Source organism: Ictalurus punctatus, chromosome 20 (genome assembly GCF_001660625.3).
Source record: "Ictalurus punctatus breed USDA103 chromosome 20, Coco_2.0, whole genome shotgun sequence".
Classification (NCBI taxonomy): Eukaryota; Metazoa; Chordata; class Actinopteri; order Siluriformes; family Ictaluridae; genus Ictalurus; species Ictalurus punctatus.
The window spans coordinates 4,620,062-4,645,226 of record NC_030435.2 but is presented as its reverse complement, the minus strand read 5'-3'; the positions used below and the strand labels follow the sequence as shown (position 1 = coordinate 4,645,226).

General features: G+C 38.9%; 1 protein-coding gene across 3 annotated transcripts in view; it reads left to right on the top strand.

Moving 5' to 3' along the window:
• Positions 1 to 4,924: 4,924 nt before the first annotated feature.
• The window catches only part of LOC108280829 (zinc finger protein 236), a 33,978-nt gene continuing 13,737 nt past the window's right edge, over positions 4,925 to 25,165 (top strand). For 2 of the 3 annotated variants that reach the window (XM_017496264.3, XM_017496262.3), the window contains exons 1-19: positions 4,925 to 5,034; positions 8,726 to 8,853; positions 9,045 to 9,209; positions 9,362 to 9,540; positions 11,104 to 11,234; positions 12,109 to 12,281; positions 13,776 to 13,904; positions 13,990 to 14,163; positions 15,047 to 15,242; positions 16,111 to 16,383; positions 17,034 to 17,237; positions 18,305 to 18,437; positions 19,246 to 19,506; positions 20,471 to 20,754; positions 20,953 to 21,039; positions 21,212 to 21,348; positions 22,803 to 22,885; positions 23,128 to 23,279; positions 23,419 to 23,601. In XM_017496264.3, the coding sequence (XP_017351753.1) occupies positions 4,983 to 5,034; positions 8,726 to 8,853; positions 9,045 to 9,209; positions 9,362 to 9,540; positions 11,104 to 11,234; positions 12,109 to 12,281; positions 13,776 to 13,904; positions 13,990 to 14,163; positions 15,047 to 15,242; positions 16,111 to 16,383; positions 17,034 to 17,237; positions 18,305 to 18,437; positions 19,246 to 19,506; positions 20,471 to 20,754; positions 20,953 to 21,039; positions 21,212 to 21,348; positions 22,803 to 22,885; positions 23,128 to 23,279; positions 23,419 to 23,601 (3,124 nt within the window). In that variant the 5' untranslated portion in view covers positions 4,925 to 4,982. Of the gene's footprint in view, positions 5,035 to 5,156; positions 8,638 to 8,725; positions 8,854 to 9,044; positions 9,210 to 9,361; positions 9,541 to 11,103; positions 11,235 to 12,108; positions 12,282 to 13,775; positions 13,905 to 13,989; positions 14,164 to 15,046; positions 15,243 to 16,110; positions 16,384 to 17,033; positions 17,238 to 18,304; positions 18,438 to 19,245; positions 19,507 to 20,470; positions 20,755 to 20,952; positions 21,040 to 21,211; positions 21,349 to 22,802; positions 22,886 to 23,127; positions 23,280 to 23,418; positions 23,602 to 25,165 lie in introns of those variants that run through there. The other variant, XM_017496265.3, reaches the window with a different exon arrangement.

Sequence of the window (25,165 nt, the reverse complement as noted above, 5' to 3'; positions counted from 1 at the left end):
AAATCTAGAGGGAATCAGCACTATATCATCAGTTTTCATTCATATACTATGGACACTTAGGACATGCCAATCAGCCTGCCATGCATGGGGGAGGGTTATATATATATATATATATATATATATATATATATATATATATATATATATATATATATATATGTGTGTGTGTGTGTGTGTGTGTGTGTGTGTGTGTGTGTGTGTGTGTGTGTGTATATATATATATATATATATATATATATATATATATATGTGTGTGTGTGTGTGTGTGTGTGTGTGTGTGTGTGTGTGTGTGTGCAAAAAAATACTGTAGAACAAAAAGATGCCATCAAAATAATGAAATTAAATGTTTCTACATAAAAAAAAAAATACTGTAAAGAGCAGTAAACAGTAGTAAATGAAACAAAGTCAATATTTGGTGTGACAAAAAAATTCTAATATATAAACAGTAGTATCCAGTACACTGTGTGCAGTTTTATAAGGAAATGAGCTGTAAGTGTTATTGAGCATCTTGCAGAACCAGACTCAATTCTGGAGACTTTGACTGTCGCACTCGCTTCTTATTTTTGCAGCGAAACCATCAGACTTCATAGTGTGTGTTTTTTTTTGTCCAAAAAGTGGCCTCTTAAGTAATATATTGTTGTTGTTTTTTTTACTGACATTTTTCTGTAACATTTAATTTTGTGCTAGAAAACTAATGCTTTACTATATTTTTAAAATACATTTGCTGTATTTACTGCATTTGATGGAATTCTTTTAGATTACAATTTTTTTTTTTTTTTGGTGTTTTTAAAAAAAAAAAAAATTAATTTGGAGACAGTTCATTCTTACTGTTACTAAAAACATTTTTTTCCCCCCTATTTGTTTGAGATCCTGCAATCAATATAAACAACAGTGTTTTAAAAAAACATACTATTTGTAGCGTGTGATTTGAAGTTAAGCTTAAACCAATTTATGCTTGGCGCACATATTATTCCAGTTTCCTAGCAACTGTGTAGAGGTGTGCATCTAAGATTCGCAGGGGTCTGCAATCTTTATATTCATGCAGGTGGCAGATTATGGTCCGATACGACGTAAGTTGTCTGTGGGAGATGGTAGGATTGGTCAGAAAATGTTCAGGAGCAGGCTGGATTAGTCAGAATTTTTTCAGGAGCAGGTGGGATTGACAGAATTGGTCAGACTTGCTGTGGGAATAGATGGGAATTGGTCAGGCTTTCTGCACCAGCGGGCAGTATTGGTCAGAATTCCTGCAGGAGATGGTGGGATTGGTCAGATTTTTTTTGAGAGTTGTGGAAAAAACAAAACAAAAAAAACAGTCCCATAATAGTTCTCATAAGTACTTCAATCCTGAGTGAATTGTGTTCGCTTTTTAGAACTGGAAAACACTGGAACAGATGTAGACTGTGTTTTAAAGTTCTGGGTCTGTAACAGAGACAAATAGCTCATACAGAGCTCAGAGGAACAAGGCAAAGAAACGTGTTTGCCCTGGGGATTTTATTTCCTCGTGGCCACTGCATATTTTACATTTAATCCAGCTGAAGTGCTGGTCAGTGAGTGCCCTATTTTTTCAATCCCTAATTTTTAATCACCTAACCAATCAGGTTGCAGAGAACAAGTGAACATAAGGTATGGAGAGAAGAGGGCCGGTTTGGCTGCAGAAGTGCTGCAGGTGGAGACAGAAAGCTGCTGAGAGGCATCAGTGTCTGAGTGACAGAGAGCAGCAGTGTGTTCCTCCTCCCTCACACACTCCTGTCATGTGACATGTTGGTGGCAGAGAGCTGCCCATTAAAAGTCACTGATCATCTCCAAACACACACACACACACACACACACACACACACACACACACACACACACACACACACACACACACAGTTAGAAGAATAATTCACTCTTTTAACAATTATTTTCACTTTTTTTTGAAAAACAATATCATTTCTCATTTTAAATGTTTTATGTATTTATTTTTGTTTTTCAAACCTATTATTATTATTATTATTATTATTATTATTATTTGTACTAAACATTGTCATTCACCTTCACAGCTCTTCTTTCATAAAGAAAAAATATAATAATTATAAATAATCCTTCATTACATTTTTTTATATTAATTGATCATTTTTATGTTAATTTTTATATTTTTTGTTTTATATTAAGACATGTTAACATGTCCTTAATATTTTTCAGTGATACACAGAGAAAATGATACTTCTATCAGTGAGTTAGTTAGTTCATTTGCTAATTGGTTTAACTGACTCTAATGGATTTAATCACAAGATTATTTACCTTTATTTAACAAAAACTTTTTTTTTTTTTTTTTTAATGTAGCAGACAAACTAATGTGGCAGAATTATTGGCATATTAATAATAACATACAGTATTTACAATAAATGCAAACAAAATGTTTGTATTATTATTTTTTAAAAATATATAAGTTCCACTGAAGCTTTGTTGTCTGCTTTGGTCAAATAAAATCCCCTTTATCATTCAACACCAGGGGAAAAAACACATCCACAAATAAGATAATATACATAATAAATAAATAAATAAATAAATACATAATTAAGCATGATAAGGGTCATAATTAAAAGCATGTGACGTTCTGGAAAAGTTGAAGATAACTGTTCAAGTGTTCAATATTCTTAGACATTACATCTCCTGGGGATGCTCCAAGAAATATTAATTGTGGGCATCTCCATGCGTTTAAGCTCAAAATATCACTCATATCATACTGTATGTTATTCATTATAAATATAAGGGTGCGAATAATTCTGGAGTTTACTGAATAGCAGGATACACATACAGAGGACACATCATCTAAAGCCAATTACAGTAAGTAATGTTTGATCGGTCTCATTGACTTTGCTGCCTCCTGCTGGTAAAATATAGATACTACAGGATTGGTAAAGGTGTTCTTAGTGAATAGTTTAAAATTATCCTCTGGGCTATACTACTTCATTTTTATTAAAAAAAAAATAATAATAAAAAAAATTTCCTTCCTTTTCAGCTACAAAAACTGAAGTAAATTAAATACACATTACACACAAATATTATATGATTCACATAACAAGAAACTATTTTCTTTTTTAAACAAAATCATTCTCATACAGAGCACAAAATCAAAGTTTTGCAATGGCCAACTCTAGTCCAGAGGACACTGAAATAGAGCTGTATATTCTCTCCAAATGTTAATCATAAAGGAGGAGTACACATGTTGTTCATTTTATACACTCACAACCCACTTTATTAGGAACACTTGTACACCTGCACATTCATGCATATATTTCTTCTTCATATATGCTTTCTATCTATCTATCTATCTATCTATCTGTCTATCTATCTATCTGTCTATCTATCTATCTATCTATCTATCTATATATATATATATATATATATATATATATATATATATATATATATATATATATATATATCTTCTGGTAGAGTTAGGGGTGGACTTAAGGCTGTTAGGGGTCCTGGGCTTGAACCATTTTGGGCACCCTACAGCTACACAATGTCATGAATCTACAACTACTCCAATCAGATTCTCTGCTATAGCAAAGAAGATATTATTATCTTAACTCCCACCCCCACCCCATTAAAATTCATCAATCATAATTAATAGTCACAAAAGACAAGAATACAAAAGTAAGCAAATTGTGAGAAGTGTGTCTGTGTGAGAGAGCGAGAAAAAAGGTGATTACCATGACGAGCAAAAAGAAAAAATATATAAATAAATAAATAAATACATAAGGACAATGGTTTTCTGCTCAGAGAATTTGTAATGGTTTTAATGGTTATAATGGGAATTCTATTGCTTTTAATAGAAACTGTAAAGGTCCCTGTTGGTCTCTACTGGTAATTCGGTGCTTTCTATTGGTGGCATGTTATGTCTAGTGGATACCATGAAGGACCAATAATGGCAATTGTAATGGTTTTAATGGTTAACTGCTGATGGTTTGTAATTATATTTGTAGTGGAAACCATAAGAATTTCTGTGATGGTTTCTATTGGTCCACCCCCCCCCCCCACCCCCCACCCCCCGCAGGGTTCAGACCTCAGCAATTTTGAGTATCCACAACACAAAAAAAGATTCAGAGAGCACAAAAGTGTCCAAATTAAGAATTGTCATACAGTATATTTAAAAAGTGCAATATACAACTGCAGTATAGCCTAGTCGATCATTTGGAATATATTAAAGCATTTTCAATAAAAGAAAGTCACAAAAACTGAGAAAGAGTTAAATTTTCCGAACTAAGTGGAGTAGTAAAACACTGAAATAAGGGCCTTATTCCTATATTTTGCCTCCAAATCACTAATTCCACCCCTGAAAACTACCCAACTTATTTTAGAGCAACAATGTCAACAGTGTAGCAGATAATTTGTGATATATATTCAACTATTCAGCCACTCTCATACATTAATTGTATCTGAATAGAATTGATATATTTATCACAGAAACTGAGGAAGAGTTAAAGTGTCCACTCTGATACATTAACTGTATCTGATTACATACTATTAGATCTGAAAACTTAAATATTTACTCATAGGTTTTGATTAATTTGTGGGCCCACAGCCCATGATAGTGTTTGTCCATAGGATAATACAGTAAGTAGCTACAGTGGTTAGAATTAAGCCATAAACATTTTGTTTGATTATACTTGTCCTATAAGCTCTGATATCATACATTATTTAGCCAATGTTGCCTTAATGTATCTGTATTAACTACCATTTTAAGCACCTTCTGATTAAGATTTGCTGTCACTTCTCTTAAAATGTTCGTATAATTACAACAAAACGAGGCCCATTTTCATGCAGTTTATAATTCATTCCTAGCCTGATATCTTCAAGTAACTTAAAATTAGTATTTTTAGTGGTTCACGGGATCAAACGCTACATATGTCTGTCCATGCCTGCACTATTGTGACGAACAGCGGCCGCCATTTTGAAACCGTTCACAGTACACCTCGGCCAAAGCTGGAACTATGCCGCGGGGCCGGCCTCGAAAACCCAGGGATAACACTGCCAACGCAGGAGGTAAACTGCACTACGACACGGCGGATAAAAACTACAGAGTGTTAGCTATTTAAAAATGTCCACGTTGTGTGACGGAGCCAAAGCACCGCGGAGATAACTGCAGTTGAAGATTGTGTATATAGTCCCCGGATATGGTATTGCGGGTGTGCGTTTCTTTGTGCGCCAGACTGAGGCGGAATGATATTAATAACACTCCGCTGCTTGGACTCGCTCAGTTACGTTCATTCGCTGTGATGAGTAGCGGTCCGTACTGAGTGTCAGTTTACTCTACACACGCTTTATTTGTTTATTTCCGCTCTTCTGTTTAATATTCAGTAGCGTATTTGTTTTATGTTAAAACTCCTATCGTATTGGCGCTAACGCTAAGCTAGCTGGCTAACTTTAAACTGTTTTTAATATCAACATTCGTGGTTCAGTGTAGCTGGCTAGCTAACTTTTTATGCTACATGTTTAGTTTTCTGACTTTTTTTAGGGCGGGGAGGAGGGAAATGGTGGTTAGCATTTCGAATAAGAGCAGAATCATGCTCATTTAGTTTGCTCGCTAAATAGTTTCCTGAGCAACGAAGCCAGGCGCAAACAAACACAAAGGGGTCACAGTATTGCCAAATCGTTTCAGGGGAAAGTAGCGAATGCATGCTCAAGAAGCCGTCAGATGACGTCACAGTTATTTACGTATTCCTCGAATCCTTATAACTGTTAAGGGTATACCACAGCGATTTGCCAACATTTACAATTATTTATTTATTTATTAATCAACGTGATTTGAAACAGTTTCTAGTTATATTTAAAGTTGATTTTAAATGTTTTTTTGTTTGTTTGTTTTACATCCACAAGAAAAGGTAGTTCCTGTTATCACTTGTGCGAGTGAGCAGTTACAGGTGCATCTCCAGAAATTTTTGATATTGTGGAAAAGTTAATTTTTACCCATAATTTTATTTTAAAAGTGGAACTTTCATCTGTTTTAGATTCGTTACATGTGAAGTGAAATGTTTAAAGCTTTTTTTTTCTTTTAATCTTTTGTTTTAAATTAGAATAAAGAATTTATGATACAGAAATGTCGACCTGAGAAGAGTTCTAATCAGCGAATTAACTCAAAACACCTGCAAAGGTTTCCTGAGGCTTTAATCTCTCAGTCTGGTTCAGTACACAACCACGATCATGGGGAGGATGAAAGTAAATTGTGCATTTCATTTGGAAATCAAGGTTCCAGAGTCTGGAGGAAGAGTGGAGAAGAACAGAATCCAAGTTGCTTGAAGTCCAGTGTGAAGTTTCTACAGTCAGTGATGATTTGAGGTGCCATGTCATCTGCTGGTGTTGGTCCAGTGTGTTTTCTCAGGTCGAGAGTCAATGCCAGGAGATTTTTAGAGCACTTCATGCGTCCATGTGCTGACTAGCTTTTTGGAGATGCTGATTTCCTTTTCCAGCAGGACTTGGCACCTGCTCACAGTGCCAAAACGTCTAGTAACTGGTTTGCCGACCATGGTGTTACTGTGTTTGATTGTCCAGCCGACTCGCCTGACCCGAATCCCATAGAGAATCTATGAGAGACGCCAGACCCAATAATACTGACGAGCTGAAGGCCGCTATCAAAGCAACCTGGGCTTCCAGAACAAACACCTCAGCAGTGCCACATGCTGATCGCCTCCATGCCACGCCATATTGATGCAGAAATTCATGCAAAAGGAACCACGACCAAGTATTGAGTGCATAAATGAACATACTTTTCAGAAGGTCGAAATTTCTGTATTCTAAATTATTCTAATAATTTGAGATACTGGATTTTTTTATTTCCATGCGCTCTAAGATGTAATCATCAAGATTTTTTTTAAAAAAGCGCCATGAAATATTTCACTTCATGTAATGAATCTAGAATACATTCTATTCTGGAGGGGGGAGGAAATGAACTTTTCCCCAATATTCAGATTTTTTGAAATGCACCTATATAAACAGACTCACCAGCCTCTACATTTTTTTTCTCTATTTTTCCTCTTCAAGTTTATAAAACAAGCAAAAATGAGCTTGTTATGTTACCAAGAAAGTTTCCCATGGTGGAAAACCCGACTGTTACAGTGAGCTTACACCCAAACTCCTTCCATTATACATGTTAAAGAAACCTCTCCTTACAGAAACTTTCACCATATAGATTCTGCATTTTTCTCTGTTAAATAACATGTTTGAATATGTTTATTATAACTATTCGATTATGTAGCGCATCCACCATAAAACTCCCTGTGAACGAAGATGTTACTATAGAAACAGTAATATATTAGAACAAGTGCATTAATATACTGTAAACTTGTAATTTGAGTTATAGCCAGGACTGTTTTCAGACCTCTGTTCTTAAAGTCATCTGTCCAATCAGATGTGAGAATTCACCAGTGCTGTGGTATACTAGATTTTAACATTTTTTCTCATAGAAGACATTTTTTGATCATGGCACCACAAGCTAACTATTTATGTATTTATAAAATAATAATTTCTATTGAGAATGCAGAAAAAATGTGAACAACCGTGATGACTTGATTCTTAATACTGTGTGTCGTTACCTGTGTGATCAACGACTGTTTTTATGTTTGTGATCGTTATTCATGAGTCCCTTGTTTGTCCTGAGCAGAAGAAGAAGGCGGCAACACGGTACATTAACAGCCAGGGGGGTGTAAACTTTTGAACAGGATGCTCGGATTGTAAATTGTTATTTTCTTTTAATACTGCATGTCAGAAGCTGCATAAGATATTTACATGTTTCCCAGAAGACAAAATAATAATTTACACCGGTCATCCTGTTCAAAAGTTTACACCCCCTGTCTCTTAATGTATCATGTTGCCTTCTTGAGCATCACAGAACGTTTGCACCTTTTGTAATAATCATGTACGAGTCCCTCAGTCATCCCCAGTGTGTACAGACGGATCTCAAGATCTTATAGCTGCTGTTGGAAAGGGCTCAAATATTCAGAAGATGCTGGAAAAGTAAAGAATGTGCAGGACCTGGAGGATTTTTCTGAAGAACACTGGGCAGTTTAACTGCTCGGGACAAACAAGGGACTCATGAACATCTCTCACAAAACATTAAAACAGTCGTTGATCATCCAGGTAACGACACGGTATTAAGAATCAAGCGTGTGTAAACTTTTGAACCGGTTCATTTGTGTAAATCCAGTTATTATTGTGAGTGTGGACTATATGTTAACATCTGTTATGTGAAATGGCTTATTCAGGCCCGGACTAAATAAAAAAACAAATGCAATTCTTATGAACCCACTTATGTATTTTTTTTAATTATTAACATTTTGCAGATTCTGCAAGGCGCATGTAAACTTATGACCTCAACTGTATTTATTGATTTCCTCTTTGAACATATGAAATTGTTAGCAAGGAGGACACGGGAGACCCAGGTACACTCTTTAGCCCACTGCCAGTTTAGAAAGCAGAATTTAAAATCAGGACACAAAGATTAAACACTACCTGGTTCAGCGTCTCATGCTCCGAATCCATGCCAGTAAAACGCATTCAGAAGGGAAACACACACTGGAAAGAAAGGACAGAAGTACTCGTCCCCGCCTGCTACAGAGTGATGCACCGCAAACTGTCGCGTTATGACAGATGGTTAGCAGAATTGATACTGGGAATGTATCGCATTGTTCCAGCACTCTCTACTGCATTGGCATCTCACCTGTCCTAAATATCTCTGCAGATGGAGGAGAGGAACCGAGGGTGGAGAGCGCAAGCAGTGCTGAACATCGTTGCAGTATCTGCCCTCTTACCTACAGCACCGAGAACCAGCTTCTCAAACACCTCAGAGAGCATGAAGCCAACGACAAGGCAAGATACTAAAGCAGACAGACAAGTCGTAGGCAAACATATCAATAGACTCCTAGACAAATTGTATAGATGGGTAATAAAAACGGACAGATGAATGTAAATAAGATTAAACACTGTGGAGCTGTGTAAATCTGTCTATTATGTTTGCCCTTCTCTTTCACTCATTCTGTATGTCTGTCCATGTGTTGTAGCCTCACCGCTGCGATAAGTGTCCCCAGTCATACAACGTGGAGTTTAACCTCATGCTGCACAAGTCGACTCACAGCACGGCCGAGCCCACCTGCCCCGTGTGTGAGAAAAAGTTCACCCGAGTCGCCAGTCTCAAATCTCACATCATGGTGCATGAGAAAGAGGAGGTGAGACAGTTCCATGTCCAAAATGTCGCTTTATCACAGTGCTCGTTTATGTCATGTGGGAATTCCAATAAATACCCAGTGAAGTTTGTTCTATTCTTAGTTTGTGCACAGTAAGTGATGGGATATGACTGGGTGTGTTTGCTGTGTGTCAGAATCTGCTGTGCTCGGAGTGCGGTGATGAGTTCGTGCTGGAGAATCAGCTCGCCCTGCACCTGGAGGAACACCGGCGAGAACTCTCCGGAACCCGGGTTTTTACCTGCAAGACCTGCAGCACTGAGTTCCCCTCGGCCAGTCAGCTGAAGGAGCACAACCGCACCCACGCGAAGATCAGGTGTGTGTGTGTGTGTGTGTGTGTGTGTGTGTGTGTGTGTGTGGTTATACATACAGTCTCCTCCAAAGGGGTCTGCTTCGCTGCATCAAAATGGCTTTCTTTTCTCCCATTGATAGCGCTCTGGTCTTCATGTTGGTTTATCCTTTTTAACAACAATTGCAGGCTTCACAGATGAAATCTAGGGCTCAAACCGAGAGTAGATGTTGAGAGCTATTTATTGAGTAAACAATCTGTTAGGATTTTGCTGATACCGGCATCAGAGTTAAATTCTTGGACCCATGCTGCTGTTTACCCGCCCAGTACTGAGCTCAGGAAGAAGTCACACAGACACAGAGTTCAGTAAAAGCTTCTCTGTTTAATGCTGATATAAGCAGAGTATATACAGGTGCATCTTAAAAAAAAAAATTATATCATGGAAAAGTTAATTTTTTTCTGTAATTTACTTCAAAAAGTGGGACTTTCATATATTTTAGATTCATTACACATGAAGTGAAATATTTCAAGCCTTTTTTTTTGTTTTAATCTTGATTACGGCTTACAGCTCATGGGAATAAAAAATTCAGTATCTCAAAATATTACAATAAAGAATTTATAATACCGAAATGTCGGCCTTCGGAAAATGTTTGCATGTTAATACTCAGTTATGCAGTAAATACTCAGTCGGGGCTCCTTTTACACGAATTACTGCATCAATGTGGCGTGGCACGGAGGCTATCAGCCTGTCTGTCGGTCTCTGCCAGTATATCTGTCTATCTGTCGCTGTCTTATTATTTTACACTTTTTGTCTGTTTTGGTCTATTTACTTTTCTGTCTGTCAGTTTCTCTGTCTATCTCTATCTGTCTCTCTGTTTATCTTATATTTTCTTTCTGTCTGTTTCTGTATATCATCTGATCTATCTATCTATCTATCTATCTATCTCTCTATCTATCTCTCTATCTCTCTCATACTTTCTGTCTGCCTACCTGTTCATTCCATCTCTTCCATCTTGGTGTCTGTCTTTCTATATTACATTGTCTGTCTGTCTGTCTGTCTGTCTGTCTACCTTTTTGTCTTTTTGACACGTGTCTGTCTGTCCTTCAGACTGCCTGTCCGTCTGTTTATTAGTCTGTCTCTTTATTTATTTATGTCTATTTTTATGTGTCACTTTATTTATTTATCTGTCTCGTTTATTTATCTTTTTGCCTGTCTATGTCTGCTGTCTGGAGTTAATTAATTTATTCACAGATTGTCATGTCATTACAGTTAACGTTAAGTTGTGTGTGTGAGAGAGAGAGAGAGAGAGAGAGAGAGAGAGAGAGAGAAAGCGTGTGTGCAGAGTTCAACTCTGCTGTAGTCTGTCCCATCACTGTTATCACAGTTGTGTTTTTCCCTGTTTAATTTTATTTTATTTTCATTGCTGCTCTGAAAACAAATGAAATTGAGCAGAAAGTGAACAGATCTAAGATCAGACTGTGACATGCTGAGCTGTGTTCACTGTGTTTAATATGCTCCAGTGAACAAATACGTTGTGTGTTTTTGCGTAAATTATGTTGTGTGTGTGTGTGTGTGCCTTTTGGTTTCAGGCCAGTTGTGAGCAGCTCACGGAACTACAAAAAGAACATTGATCGCAGCGGTTTCACCAACACCTGCCATCACTGTGGCAAGACGTTTAAAAAACCCAGCCAGCTTGTCCGACACATCCGCATTCACACAGGTAACACACACCACACACACAGCATGAGGTACTCTGTAAAACACAATGCTGAGTGTCTAATCTACTGAACAGACATGACTCGCACATAAAAGCTGCTGGAAGTGATATTAGCACCTCTTGATATAACTTCTACTTATAGTGCTGTTTCTTCGCTTAATTTCCTGCATGGAAGTTCTCTGGAGGTTGTGGGGTAGGGACATCATTATCTACAATCAGTAACTCTATTAAGTGGTTTACCATATAGTCGGCTTTTAGTTCTATGTGAAGAGACAAAACGCTACTGATAAAACCATCACTGAGGCAGCTAAGAGACACTTACTGTTAGCTACTAAACGTATAGTTGCTTAAGGGAATTATGTAAATGCATGCAGTTATATTACACACAAATTGTGTGTGTGTGTGTGTGTGTGTATAGATAGATAGATAGATAGATAGATATAGTAACATCACTCACACATACAGGATCCATTATTAGTGGGTCAGAGGGCATGGGCCACTCTATTTCATGACAAAATGTATGTTCACATGCAGGCTGAAAGGGCATCGCAAATGTCCACAAATATATATATAAATAAATAAATAACTAAATAAATAAATACACACACTCACCATAGGACTGGTCTGAGGAATCATTCACGCCAATTATTTGAATTCATCTCTTTAATGCATCATAGCTAATTTGCATGTAATTAAGAAAATATCGATGCACTGCATATTACAATCCCGTTATTATTTGAGTTCAACATTATTCAGACTTAATCTTTTTTCTGCCATGTAGACCAGTTGAATATGGAATATTATGCAAATATGGATAATATAATATAATACAGTATATTAGATAGTAAAGTGTGTGTGTGTGTGTGTGTTCGTTCAGGAGAGCGGCCGTTCAAGTGCACACACTGCGGTAAGGCTTTTAACCAGAAGGTGGTGCTGCAGACTCACATGGTTCGCCACACCGGAGAGAAGCCACACCTCTGCATGCTATGCCCCGCCTCGTTCTCTCAAAAAGGAAATCTGCACTCACACGTACAGAGAGTGCACTCTGAGGTGACTCCACCCTTTAGTACAGTCAGCTCATCTATTTATATTGCTATATTTATGTGTCTCTGTGTCTCTATAGTCTGTATTCCTCAGTAACACCACTCACACACACAGTTCCCATTAACGTCTGCCAAGGTGTTAATGTGTCTCTATTAGCATCGGAGGGTCAGAGGGCATGGGCCACTCTGTTTCATGACAAAATGTACGTTCACATGCAGGCTGAAAGGGCATCACAAATGTCCGGTAAGATAAAGCTTTCCTGCTGTTTACAAACCAGCTAATGGACTGGTGACAGAAGCAAACAGAGAGCAGGGTGTGTACAGGGCAACACAAGTGTCTAAAAATGGCAGATCTTTCAAATAACGGTTAATTAAAAAGATAACAAATATGGTAAAAAGTCTAAACGAAGGTAACCAAGATTGGCAGAAGAAAACTTAAATGATAGGAGCCTATACTTCGGCAGTGTACTCCTTAAACACACAATTTGCCACGAATATAGCCATAGATGCTGGCATGGTGAAAAAAAAATGAATGAAAGAATGAAAGTAAACACAATTTACCCCTTAAATACACAATTTATTATGGCACTATCATGGAGCCTGACGTTAAGGTTTCTTCAGGTGGTGAGAGCCCTTTCTCATGAGCTCTCTGCCTCTCTGGTTTATTTGATTTGAACTGGAGTCCATTTTTGTTCAATTCCAATTCCTTCTAGAAGAAAGAGTCTGACCTGCACCATGTGTACAATGTTTATTTGCCCTGAGAGTGCGAGTACGATTCTCAGCATGCGATGTGATTTTCATTTGCTCTTGCTGTGCGTCACGATTCGGATTCGCTCTCAGAGACTGAGCTTGACTGTGTGATAATATTCTGTTGCAGCAGGTTGAAGGAAACACACACTGCTGCTTCTCTGGATCAGTAAACCTCAACTATCAGTTTCTCTTCGGTCTCAACTCAGGAACTTGTGTCTGACAAGAGCCTGAAAAAAATATGTCTAATGTTTCAGTCTGGAAAACGAAGTGTCTTGAGACCGACCGTCTTAATTCTTTTTGATACTTTGTCACTTTGTATCTCATTTTTATCAAGTAAATTCTGCTCGAATTTGCCTAGCCCCACCCACTTTCACGAGATGCTCTGCTTCATCATAGTCAGTTGTTAGAAGTAAAAAAACGAGCAGTTTGTGTTGCTTTGTTGTTGCACGTATTGTACGCACATACTTTTGTTTTCAAAAAAAAAAGTCTGCATATAGACGTGTTAATGTTTCTCTGTTAACTTTGTAGGGTCAGAGTTTCGGAGTCGTGACATCTTAGATAGTGTTCACTGTCATTGCAAATGTCTTGTGTAATACAGTTCTTTTATTTGTTACCTCTGTGTTATTTAGTTCTTTTCCACTTTGTCATTATAAACAGTTTGCCAAGGTAGAATCTTATATAATATCAAATAAAGACCTCTCTCTCTCTCTCTCTCTCTCTCTCTCTCTCCCTGCTTATCTCACTCTCTCAGACTGCAGGCACCCCCGTGTACCCCTGTATGGACTGTAGCTGTGTTTATAAGAAGCTGGGCAGTCTGAATGCTCACATTAGTAAAATGCACATCTCCATCATGGAGGTGGAGGAGTCGCCCAACACACAGGTATAGACACACACGCAAACACAGTGTCATCATATACTCGTCCAGTGTGCTCGTTAACTCCTCACTCACTTCCTGTTTCCTGCAGGAGGGGGCAGAACCTGGGCAGACAGGAGGTGGGACAGAAGGAACAGAGGGCGTGACCGATGTGATCCAGCAACTGCTGGAACTTTCAGAACAGGTAACGAGCGACAGCGCTCAGGCTCCACCCCCTGGACCGAATATCACTATGGAGACAGCTATCAATCAAGATATCTTGCAGGTGAGCCAAGACTTGAGACGGCAGATTAGAAGTGGATAAATATAGAGACATACGGACAAATTTGCGGCCAAAAATGCTCGATTCTGCTTTTTTTTTTGCGGAAAACTACTTGGCGAAATTGCAATTGCGTTAAATCATTTTGCATAGTCTTTCGCACTGATCTTTGTTGGTAAATAAGACCTTTTAGCTGTACTCATGTTGCACTCATCATGTTATGATGACATCACATGAAAATCTGCAGGAATTAAAAAAACTTGCAAGCTTCTCAGAATATTACAGAGTTTGGTCGATTTTGTGTTCATTTCTGCGATTCTGGAGGGACTGATAAATAGATAGATGTTTTTTTTTTTTTTATTACCCTCTTCAGTGCATCTCTGATTTTGTCTGAAATCATAACAGTCTGAATGTGAGTCAACAACACTGTGCATCAATCAAATAGGATCCATCATTAAAATTGTAGTTATGGTCTGTAGTTATGGACTGGTTGTTGGTTTATCTAGAGGTAGGATTTCTTTGTTCTGCGTTCCAACTCCACATGAAGTATTCCTCACATGAGGATTGAAGCGAACAAAAATTGTATAAAGACAAAAAATTCCCAAGATGAAGCTTAAAACACCGTGCATTCACAGTCCCCCATGTCATCACTGTTCCATGAATTCACTGTTTTATTCAAAACCTTCCTTCAGCTGCGGTACAGCAAAGTATCATGAAAATGATAATACAAACTAAATCAACGAACAGAAGTACAATGACATTAATTATAACATTATCAGCTAACTCCTAAACATTTGCCTTATCATCATAAGTGTGTGTGTGTTTGTGTGTGTGTGTGTGTGTGTGTGTGTGTGTGTGTGTGTGTGTGTGCGCGCGTGTGCGAGAACAGCAAGCCCTGCAGAACAGTGGTCTAAGTTCAATCCCAGTTCAGTCGGAGGCTCAGGGCAACACTGCAGTTCCTCCACTCGCCACAGAGGGCGCCAACTCCCACCCTGCTCACATCCACAAGCCCACAGGCACCTCAGCGCACAAACTGCTGAAAAAGGAGAAGAGGAGCATCTTTAAAAAAACTGTACAGATTCCTGGTGTGTGTGTAGGCATGTATATTTGTGATGTTTGTGAGTTTACTCAGTGAATTATGGGCTGTGCTTTAGGTTATGGGGAACACTGTTGATCATTTGGTAGAACTTATCAGGACCCGACTCTGAAATTGAAAATAAAAGTAAAGACGAAAGAGCGACAGAAGAGCAGAGGTTAGGTTATAACCTCAATACAGGACACTGATCCAAACAGACTGAAATGCTTATTGTAGGCTTATGGCAGGTGGCCCCCCCCCCCCCCCCCCCCCCCCCCCTTTGTGTTTTGATCAGGTTCAAGGTGGTACATTTAACTTTTTTTTTTTTTTTTTTTTTTTTTTTACTTCTGTTTATCAGTGTTTATTAATACAATTTAATGTAATGTTACTAATTAGTCATGTTTCTACTGTTGTAATTGGTCTTGGCTCTGATTGGTTGGTTGACTTGACCGATCAGCACTAAATTATCTCTGTTTGGTCGATTGGCACTGATTAATGTTGATGATAATTGACGTTTCTGTCTGACTGACTGACCTACTGACTGTCTGACTGACCGACTGATTGACTGAGTGATTTGATTGACTGACTAATTGATCGAATGACTGACTGATTGATTGACTGACTGACTGATTAATTGACTGAATGACTGATTGAATTATTCAGTGACTGACTGATTGAATGAATGGCTGACTGACTGACTAACTGAGTGATTGATTGACTGACTGATTGAATGACTGACTGATTAATTGACTGATTGCCTGACATTGATTGACTGATTGACTGACTGATTGATTGATGGACTAATATTGTCTGTGTATTTATATATTGATGTGTGTGTGTGTGTGTGTGTGTGTGTGTGTGTGTGTGTGTGTTTTCAGGCACTATCAGGGAGGAGTGTGGAGTGCGCTGGCACGGTTGCCCATACTGCTGTAAGGAGTTTAAGAAGCCGAGCGATCTGGTGCGTCACATCCGCATACACACGCACGAGAAGCCGTACAAGTGCGCGCAGTGTTTCAGAGCGTTCGCTGTGAAGAGCACGCTCACCGCACACACCAAAACACACTCCGGCATCAAGGCCTTCCAGTGTACACACTGCAGGAAGAGCTTCTCCACCTCTGGCAGCATGAAGGTGCATATGAGGCTGCACACCGGTGAGTGAGACACACGTGCCCGCCCTCACACACGCACACACACACCTCCAGCAGCGTTGCAGTCAGCATGAGAGCATATACACACACGAACAGATCAATCAGTATCAAACATGCACAGATTCAGAAAGTGAATTGAAGCATTTTGTTCCTCTGAATGTGAATCTGCTTACTAGCCCATGCTGTGATACCACATACACTTGTGTGTCTTGCTGAGTGTAAATTGAAAAAATTCTCAGCTTGTCATTGCTTTTGCGCTTTATTATTTCTGGTGTATAGCTGTTTAATTTTCTGTAACAGCAGCTCAGACAGAAGTGGCAGCTGCAAAGCAAATTTATATGAATTCACTTGATCTAATACGTTATCGCTTGTAAGTCTTGGGGCTTGTAGCCTAGAGTGAAGTGACTAATAGCATAATGTAATAGCATAATGATCCTGAAGTTATTATCTGTCTGACTTTCCTGGGCACTTCATAATTACTTAGTTCTTTCCACATATGCACTTAACTAGAACAGCCTGAAACCCACTGATTGTGTTGTATGATTGAAGTAGTGATTAATGGTGTAGGCACTTACTGTATGTCACCTCACTAAACTTGAGTTCAGCGTAAGACACGTGTGTGTGTGTGTGTGTGTGTGTGTGTGTTCCTGCAGGTGTGCGGCCGTTCCCATGTCCGCACTGTGACAAGATCTTCCGGACTTCGGGTCACAGGAAGACGCACATCGCCTCGCACTTCAAAAATCTGCAGCAGAAAAAGCACAAATTCCCACGCAAACCAAACCGAGCGCATGTCTCCAAACACAACCTGCCGCTTCCAGATATACAGCTGCAGGAGCCCATCCTCATCTCTGACCTGGGTAAACATATACGCATATACACACACGCACAAAGACACACAGGAACATTATGTCCCAGTAGATGTGATGCACTAGTTAAACTGTCTCGAGATCAGTGATGCACTAGGAAAACCGTCTGGAGAGCTGTGATGCACTAGGAAAACTGTCCTAGTTGCTGTGAGACAATAGGAAAACTGTCTGGAGATCAGTGATGCACTAGGAAAACTGCCTGGAGATCAGTGATACACTCTGGAGATCAGTGATACACTAGGAAAACTGTCTGGAGATCAGTGATGCACTAGGAAAACTGCCTGGAGAGCCGTGATGCACTAGGAAAACTGCCTGGAGATCAGTGATGCACTAGGAAAACTGCCTGGAGAGCCGTGATGCACTAGGAAAACTGTCTGGAGATCAGTGATGCACTCTGGAGATCAGTGATGCACTAGGAAAACTGCCTGGAGAGCCGTGATGCACTAGGAAAACTGCCTGGAGATCAGTGATGCACTAGGAAAACTGTCTGGAGATCAGTGATGCACTCTGGAGATCAGTGATGCACTAGGAAAACTGCCTGGAGATCAGTGATGCACTAGGAAAACTGTCTGGAGATCAGTGATGCACTAGGAAAACTGTCTGGAGATCAGTGATGCACTAGGAAAACTGTCTGGAGATCAGTGATGCACTAGGAAAACTGTCTGGAGATCAGTGATGCACTAGGAATCCTCCAGAAACTAAAATAATTGAGTTCTGTTTGCCTGAAAAAACTCCCTGCACACCAGAATTACCCACTAGGGGTTACATAATGTACTGAGTAGCATGTCAAGATATTACACCACCTAATTTGGGATATGGAGTTCTGTGTCACTGGGTATTGCTGTCATGACCTCCTCCTCTTCACAGCACTAATGAGGTTAACTCGACTGGTCAAAATTAATGTTTGTGACTTTTTGGGTTGCCATGGTGGCACCAAAGAAATGAAAAATAGAGCTACTCCAGTTAAGTGTGTGTGTGTGTGTGTGTGTGTGTGTGTGTGTGTGTGTGTGTGTGTGTGTGTGTGTGTGTGTGTGTGTGTGTGTATTCTCTGACTGTAGGTCTGCTGCAGAATCAGAACTCACGTGCCGCACTTCAGCAGTATCTGGACATCGTGGAGAACGAGCGGCCGTACAAGTGCACTTTCTGCAACAAAGCGTACAAGAAGTCGAGCCACCTCAAACAGCACGTCAGGTAACAACATAAATAAATAAAAAATCCTGTTGACATTCAGTAATATATATATATATATATATATATATATATATATATATATATATATATATATATATATATATATATATATATATATATATATATATATATATTAGTTTTTAGTCCTTTACATCCTCGATATTACGTAGTGTATTTAAAAAATCTTAATAACAGCATGACCTGCTGATAAGATTCATGACCTGCTGACAGGTCAACAACAAGAGAAAGAAAAAAAAAAACCCTACACCTTATTGACTTGCAAACAAAATTTCATTTGTTTTTTTAAACATAAAGCACTAACTAGTGCACTCTAACTATAGTGTATGCTTCTCACTCTGGAGCTCGCCACCTGCTGCTCTTCACACGGCGAGGCTGGCGCTAGAACAGTTTTGCTTGGTTGATTAATCAGCATTAGCATGCACGGATGACGGATCTTTTCCGAATCAAATATACGCAATCATGTGGAAACTTTGATGAAACAAAATAAAGTGCAGCATCATTCTATAACTCATGCTTTCTACACAGTCACTTCAGTTACACATATTGAGAGAAAATAAAGATGACCGCCATACTCGGATAATATCCGTTACATGTGACGGGAAGGCAGAACCACATCTCAAAGTAGAAATGTCAAATTTTTGTCAAGGAAGTGCTCCATATCCCTAGGATTAGCCTCTCAGCATACACCTTGGATACCACTCATGGGAGCGATACGTTTTAAGCATTTATGTAAGCACACTAAGGTGTAAGTGATCACTGGTTTGTGCATGTATGCGTGTTTCTTCAGGTCGCACACAGGTGAGCGGCCGTATAAGTGTGTGCAGTGCAGTAAGGGTTTCGCGTCGTCAGGCGTGTTGAAGGCTCACATCCGCACACACTCGGGCTTGAAGGCGTATAAGTGCCTGCTCTGTGACACCACCTTCACCACCAATGGCAGCCTGAGACGCCACATGACGACGCACAGCGACCTCCGACCCTACATGTGCCCTTACTGCCAGAAAACCTTCAAATCTTCCCCCAATTGCAGAAAGCACATGAAGACGCACAGGTGAGATTAGAGTTTAGGGCTTAATTTAGAGATTAGGGATTGGGGATTAATTTAGATGTTGGGTATTAGGGTTTAAAGATAGAGATTACAGGTTAGAGTTTAGGATTAAAGGATTAATTTAGAGATTAGGAAGTAGGAATTTGTTTAGGGATTAGGGTTTAAAGATCGAGAGTTTGGGTTAGGGTTTAAATTCTTGATTGGGGATTTATTTAGAGATTAGGGAGTAATTTATATATTAGGGGTTAGCAATTAATTTATGGATTAGGACTTAAAGATAGAGATGACAGTTTAGGGTTTAATATTTTACTTTGTGGTAAGGGATTAATGTAGAGATTAGGGGAAGGATTAATTTGGAGATTAGGGGTTAGGAATTAGTGTAGAGATTAGGAATTAGGGTTTAAAGATAGAGATTATGAGTAAACAATTAATTTAGAGATAAGGGGTCAGGAATTATTTTAGAGATTATGGGGTAGGGTTTAAAAATAAAGATTAACGGTTTGGTGTTTAAAGTTCTAGATTGATTGGGGTAAGGGATTAATTTAGAGATTAGGGATTGATTTAGATATTAGAGTTTAGAGTTTAATAATATAAATGTACAGGTTTAGTGTTCTAAATTAGGGGTAAAGTATTAATTTAGAGATTAGAAGTTGGGTATAAAAGTCTAGATTGAGGGTTAGGGTTTAAAATGATTGATTGTAGGTGGGAGTTTAGAGATTATGGTTTAGGGTTTAAAACTGGAGCTCTGGGATAGGGTTTATAATACTGATACAAGGAAGATTCAAAATGGAATGACATTTCAGACTAGGGTTAAGGTATAGGTTTAAGGTTGAGTCATTTTGTGGGATTATAATTTAAGAGTTAATTGTTTATACTTGAGGAGTTTTCCGATTAAGCTTTTGGAGCTGTAATTTATGGCTTACTGATTTTGGTTCTGACTTTAGCACCTGTTGTTACCTGTGTGCAGGTATGAATTGGCTCAGCAACTTCGACAGCAGCAGGGCTCATCTGAAGCCCCGCCTCTGGAAGATCCAATGGGTGGGGCCAATACTGTGGAAGTCCCAATGGGTGGAACCAGTGCATTAGAGGACCCAATGGGTGGGGCTAACACAGTAACTCATGACCTGCAGGTAGGAGCAACAGGATTGGGCACATCCAGTTCCATTATGGGGGCGGGGCCTCAGGCCATGCTGCAAGTGGTGAGCGGAAACCAGACAGTGGCGCTAGAAGCACCTATGGTACAGGACGCAGGTGAGTCACTCACACACACACACACACACACACACCTATTATAATAAACTTGTACACACAGAAGGCACAGCTCCATTTTGATGCAAAAGCACTTTGTGTGTGATTTCTGAGGTTTGTGTGTGTCCAGTAGCATCCTGTACACTCTGTCTGTCTCTCTGTCGCTCTCTCTCTCTCTCTCTTTCTCTCGTCCCCTCACAGAGTCATTTGTGAACGCGCAGCACATCAGCCAGTATGGGACACAGACCCTCCAACAACCTTCATATGACCAACCTGCACTGACACAAGGTCTCTCACACCCTCCCATGTCCTGTTCACACTTCACCATGTCCCTTCACACTTTCCTTTTTTTTGTGTTCTCTTTGGCTGTCCATCCTCTCTTGTTTACTTGTCGTACACATTGAGATTTTCATCATCTTCATCAGAGGACGTAGTGTTGAGAGTTGACGTGTGTATGCAGGTTTCTCCATCTCCGAAGGGTATGCCCAGCATCCCACTCTTTCCTCGGTGCAACAGCTGCAGGATTCGAGCACGCTGGAGTCACAGGCACTGAACTCCACCTACACGCAGAGCTTACTGAATGTGCACACCACAGAGGTACACACATATACACAGTTATGAATTGCTCATTAGCTTAATGCAGGTTTTTAAAAACTGGTGAAGAAGTGGGTCAACGGTGTTCAGTATGGCAAGTTCTGTCCCTAATCTTTCCTCTTCCGCAAAAAATGCCCAGGACTCAGTGATCAACAGTTGGCACAGCAAGTCTTTAGGAGTCATACTATGGTAATGTAATACCAATTAGAGGTCGACCGATAGTTGGTTTTACCGATACCGATAACTAAGTCGGGTGTACCTACCTGCCTATAACCAATTGATCAACTGATTACATACTGAAAACATAACACTCAAAATAAAATATTGCTGAACTTTATTACAAAAATAAACAGTTCCGACTGTACCATGAAAATGTACAGTACTTTTAAAAATGAAATAAATATGCACTACCAGTCAAAAGTTTGTGGACATGTGACTGAAATGTTTCTCATGAGTTTAACAACCTTTTGATTTGAAGGTGTGTGATTTAAATGTTTGAAATCGGTGTCGTAGACAAAAATATAATCGTGCCTACGTATTCTTTTCTTTCATTAGAAAACTAACATTTTATTTACAAAAAAAAAACAAAAACGTTTTAAACGGATGACTCGGAGCGAAATATTCCGAAAAGCAGCCGATAAGTGTGGCGCGTCGGTGTGAATTCTTCAAGAAATCGGTTGAGAAACTGCCAAGAATACATTTCTGGAAATTCTAGGCGAAAAGGAGGTCTACTTTGAAGATGCTAAAATATTAAATTATTTTGGATTTTTTATCACAACATAATTCCCATAGTCCCATAATTCCCAGAGTTTTGATTACTTTATTATTATTCTAAAATGTGGGGAAAAAAATAAATATAAAGATTGAGTGTGTTTAAACTTTTGATCAGTAGAGTATAAATATTAATATGTATTAACTATTAATAAATATTAATATTAAGTAATTAAAAGATATACGTCCAAACGGAACCAAAAAGTAACACTCCAAATAACAAATAAAAATGGAGACATCCCAAATTGGTCGACTTCTAGTACTAATGTAGTGTTGTATTTTCTTCTCTTAAATGATTGCATTGGTTTTTGATTTTGCATTTAAATTGATGTGTGTGTGTGTGTGTGTGTGTGTGTGTGTGTGTGTGTGTGTGTGTGTGTGTGTGTGTGTGTGTGTGTGTGTGTGTGTGTGTGTGTGTGTGTGGCTAAAGCCGTGAGAACACTGTCTAGCTAAGATGTAGCTGTTAAATCTTTTGATGTGGATAGATAGTGTGGAAATGAGACAGGAACTAATAGGAACATTTCTCTTAGATGAAGAAAAGCCTCCATATGACAATAATTACACTGTAATTACACTTAGCATCGAACTTTCATGAATTCCACCATACTCTTTATTAAAATGGGATCATACATGAGACTACTTGTGTGTGTGTGTGTGTGTGTGTGTGTGTGTGTGTGTGTGTGTAGACGACGGTTTTGCTACAGGATTCAAATCGGACGGATTATCAGGATGACGAGGATGAGGAGGAGAACAGCAAGAGGGCTTACAGGTAAGCTATATTCACAAAACCTTCCCATACGGGCGTGAATTAAATTCACTGTATAGAAAGATAGATGATAGATGGTATTGTGTGTGTATGTGTGTGTGTGTGTGTGTGTGTGTGTGTGTGTGTGTGTGTATATATATATATATATATATATATATATACACACATACATACATACATACATACATACATACATACATACATGTGTGTATATATACATGTATGTGTGTGTGTGTTCTGTACAGGTGCAATGTTTGTGATAAAGGCTTTAAGAAGTCGAGTCACCTGAAGCAGCACATTCGCTCACACACTGGCGAGAAGCCATATGGCTGCAACCTGTGTGGGCGGAACTTCGTCTCCACCGGCGTTCTCAAATCACACCTGAACACGCACACAGGTAATCCACACTTAGGCATGCTGCCAATCAGCTACGATCGGGATGTATTAATATTTAGCATGCACAAGAGATTTGGGAGGCTATGTGTTTTTGGTCAACAAGATCAAGTCTGTCTTTCTGCATGTGTGTCTCTCTGCAGGCGTGAAGGCGTTTAAATGTAACGTGTGTGACGCCTCCTTCACCACTAACGGCAGCTTGAATCGTCACATGATCATCCACCTTAACACGAAGCCGTTTCGATGTACCCTTTGTGAACAGAGTTTCCGCACGCACCTGCTACGCCGCAAACACATGAAGCTCTTTCATGCTGTCGGGCCCAGAGGTACAGCATGAACAGCAATATTATTATTATTATTATTATTATTATTATTATTATTAATAATAACAATTAGCGTTAAGCATCAGAAACAAGAAGCTGTAATACTGTACATAAGCCTCAGCATAATAAACATGAAAGAGTCCCATTGAGATGTTTTATGTAAGGAAGAAAATATGACTGGGTGTGATTTTATCGGAAAGTACTCAACATGAGTTACTGTTAGCACCCTACAGGCTATTTTGCAATAACAGCACTTCCTTAATGGTTTAATGCCTTCTAAAATTGTTTAATTCCTTCTAACGACTGTTTTTATGTTTTGTGATAGTTCTTCACGAGTCCCTTGTTTGTCCTGAGCAGTTAAACTGCCCACTGCTCTTCAGAAAAATCCTCCAGGTCCTGCACATTATTTGCTTTTCCAGAATCTTCTGAATATTTGACCCCCTTTCCAACAGAGATCCATGTTTTCACACTGAGGACAACTGAGGGACTCGTACATGACTATTACAAAAGGTGGAAACATTCACTGAGGCTTGAGGAGGCAATACGATACATTAAGAACCGGGGGGGTTTTTGTGAATTTCATTTTGTGAAATGTCCATGAAACAAGTTCCTGTTATCATTTACATTAAGTAATAAGTAAGATAATAAATGCTGTTTGGGCAAAGTCCTCCATCCTAAATACTTAAACGTAAACAAACAGCCATGACCAAAAACGGTGAGACCGAAGACTCCTTCCAAAAACATCTCCTTAAAGAAAACTTCACCATACATGTTTTTAAAAAGCTGTTTATGTGGAGTCCTTGTGAATTAGTTACTATGGAAGCAATAATATATTAGGACAAGCGCATTAATATCAACTTTCTGACTTATCAGATGCGAGATTTCAGCAGTGCCGGGGTGTGACGTTATTGTAAAACAATAACAAGGAATATTATCTCATTATCTCTGTCTCCAATTTGTTACTCTTAGCCTGTTACTGATCTACTCATTTTGTAAAATAAATTAGAAGCTTTCAGACACGCTTGGGGTGTGATGTGTTGATAAACGACAAATGTGGTTCGTTAGACAAAATCATTTAAGAACCTTTAGAGAACGTTATAATACATTTTTTTATTTTTTTTTTTTTAAATGAGCCTTCACTTTTCCTATCTGACTGATAGTGTGATACAGTACTGTGCAAAAGTTTTAAGTTCCCTGTTATGAAACAGGACTCAAGCAGGAAGTAAGCGCAGGAGTAAAGTCTTTATTTACACTTAAGCATGAAACACACGTTTAACTAAGGCAGGAAATGCTCATTTACTATGGCATAAACACTCGTTTAACTCTAGCCTGAAACACTTGTTTAACTAAAGCAGGAAACACTCGTTTACTATGGCATAAACACTCGTTTACTATGGCATAAACACTCATTTAACTATGGCAGGAAACACTCATTTAACTATGGCATGAACACCCATTTAACTATGGTATGAAACACTCATTTAACTATGGCATGAAACACTCATTTAACTATGGCATGAACACTCATTTGACTATGGCATGAACACTCATTTAACTATGGCATGAA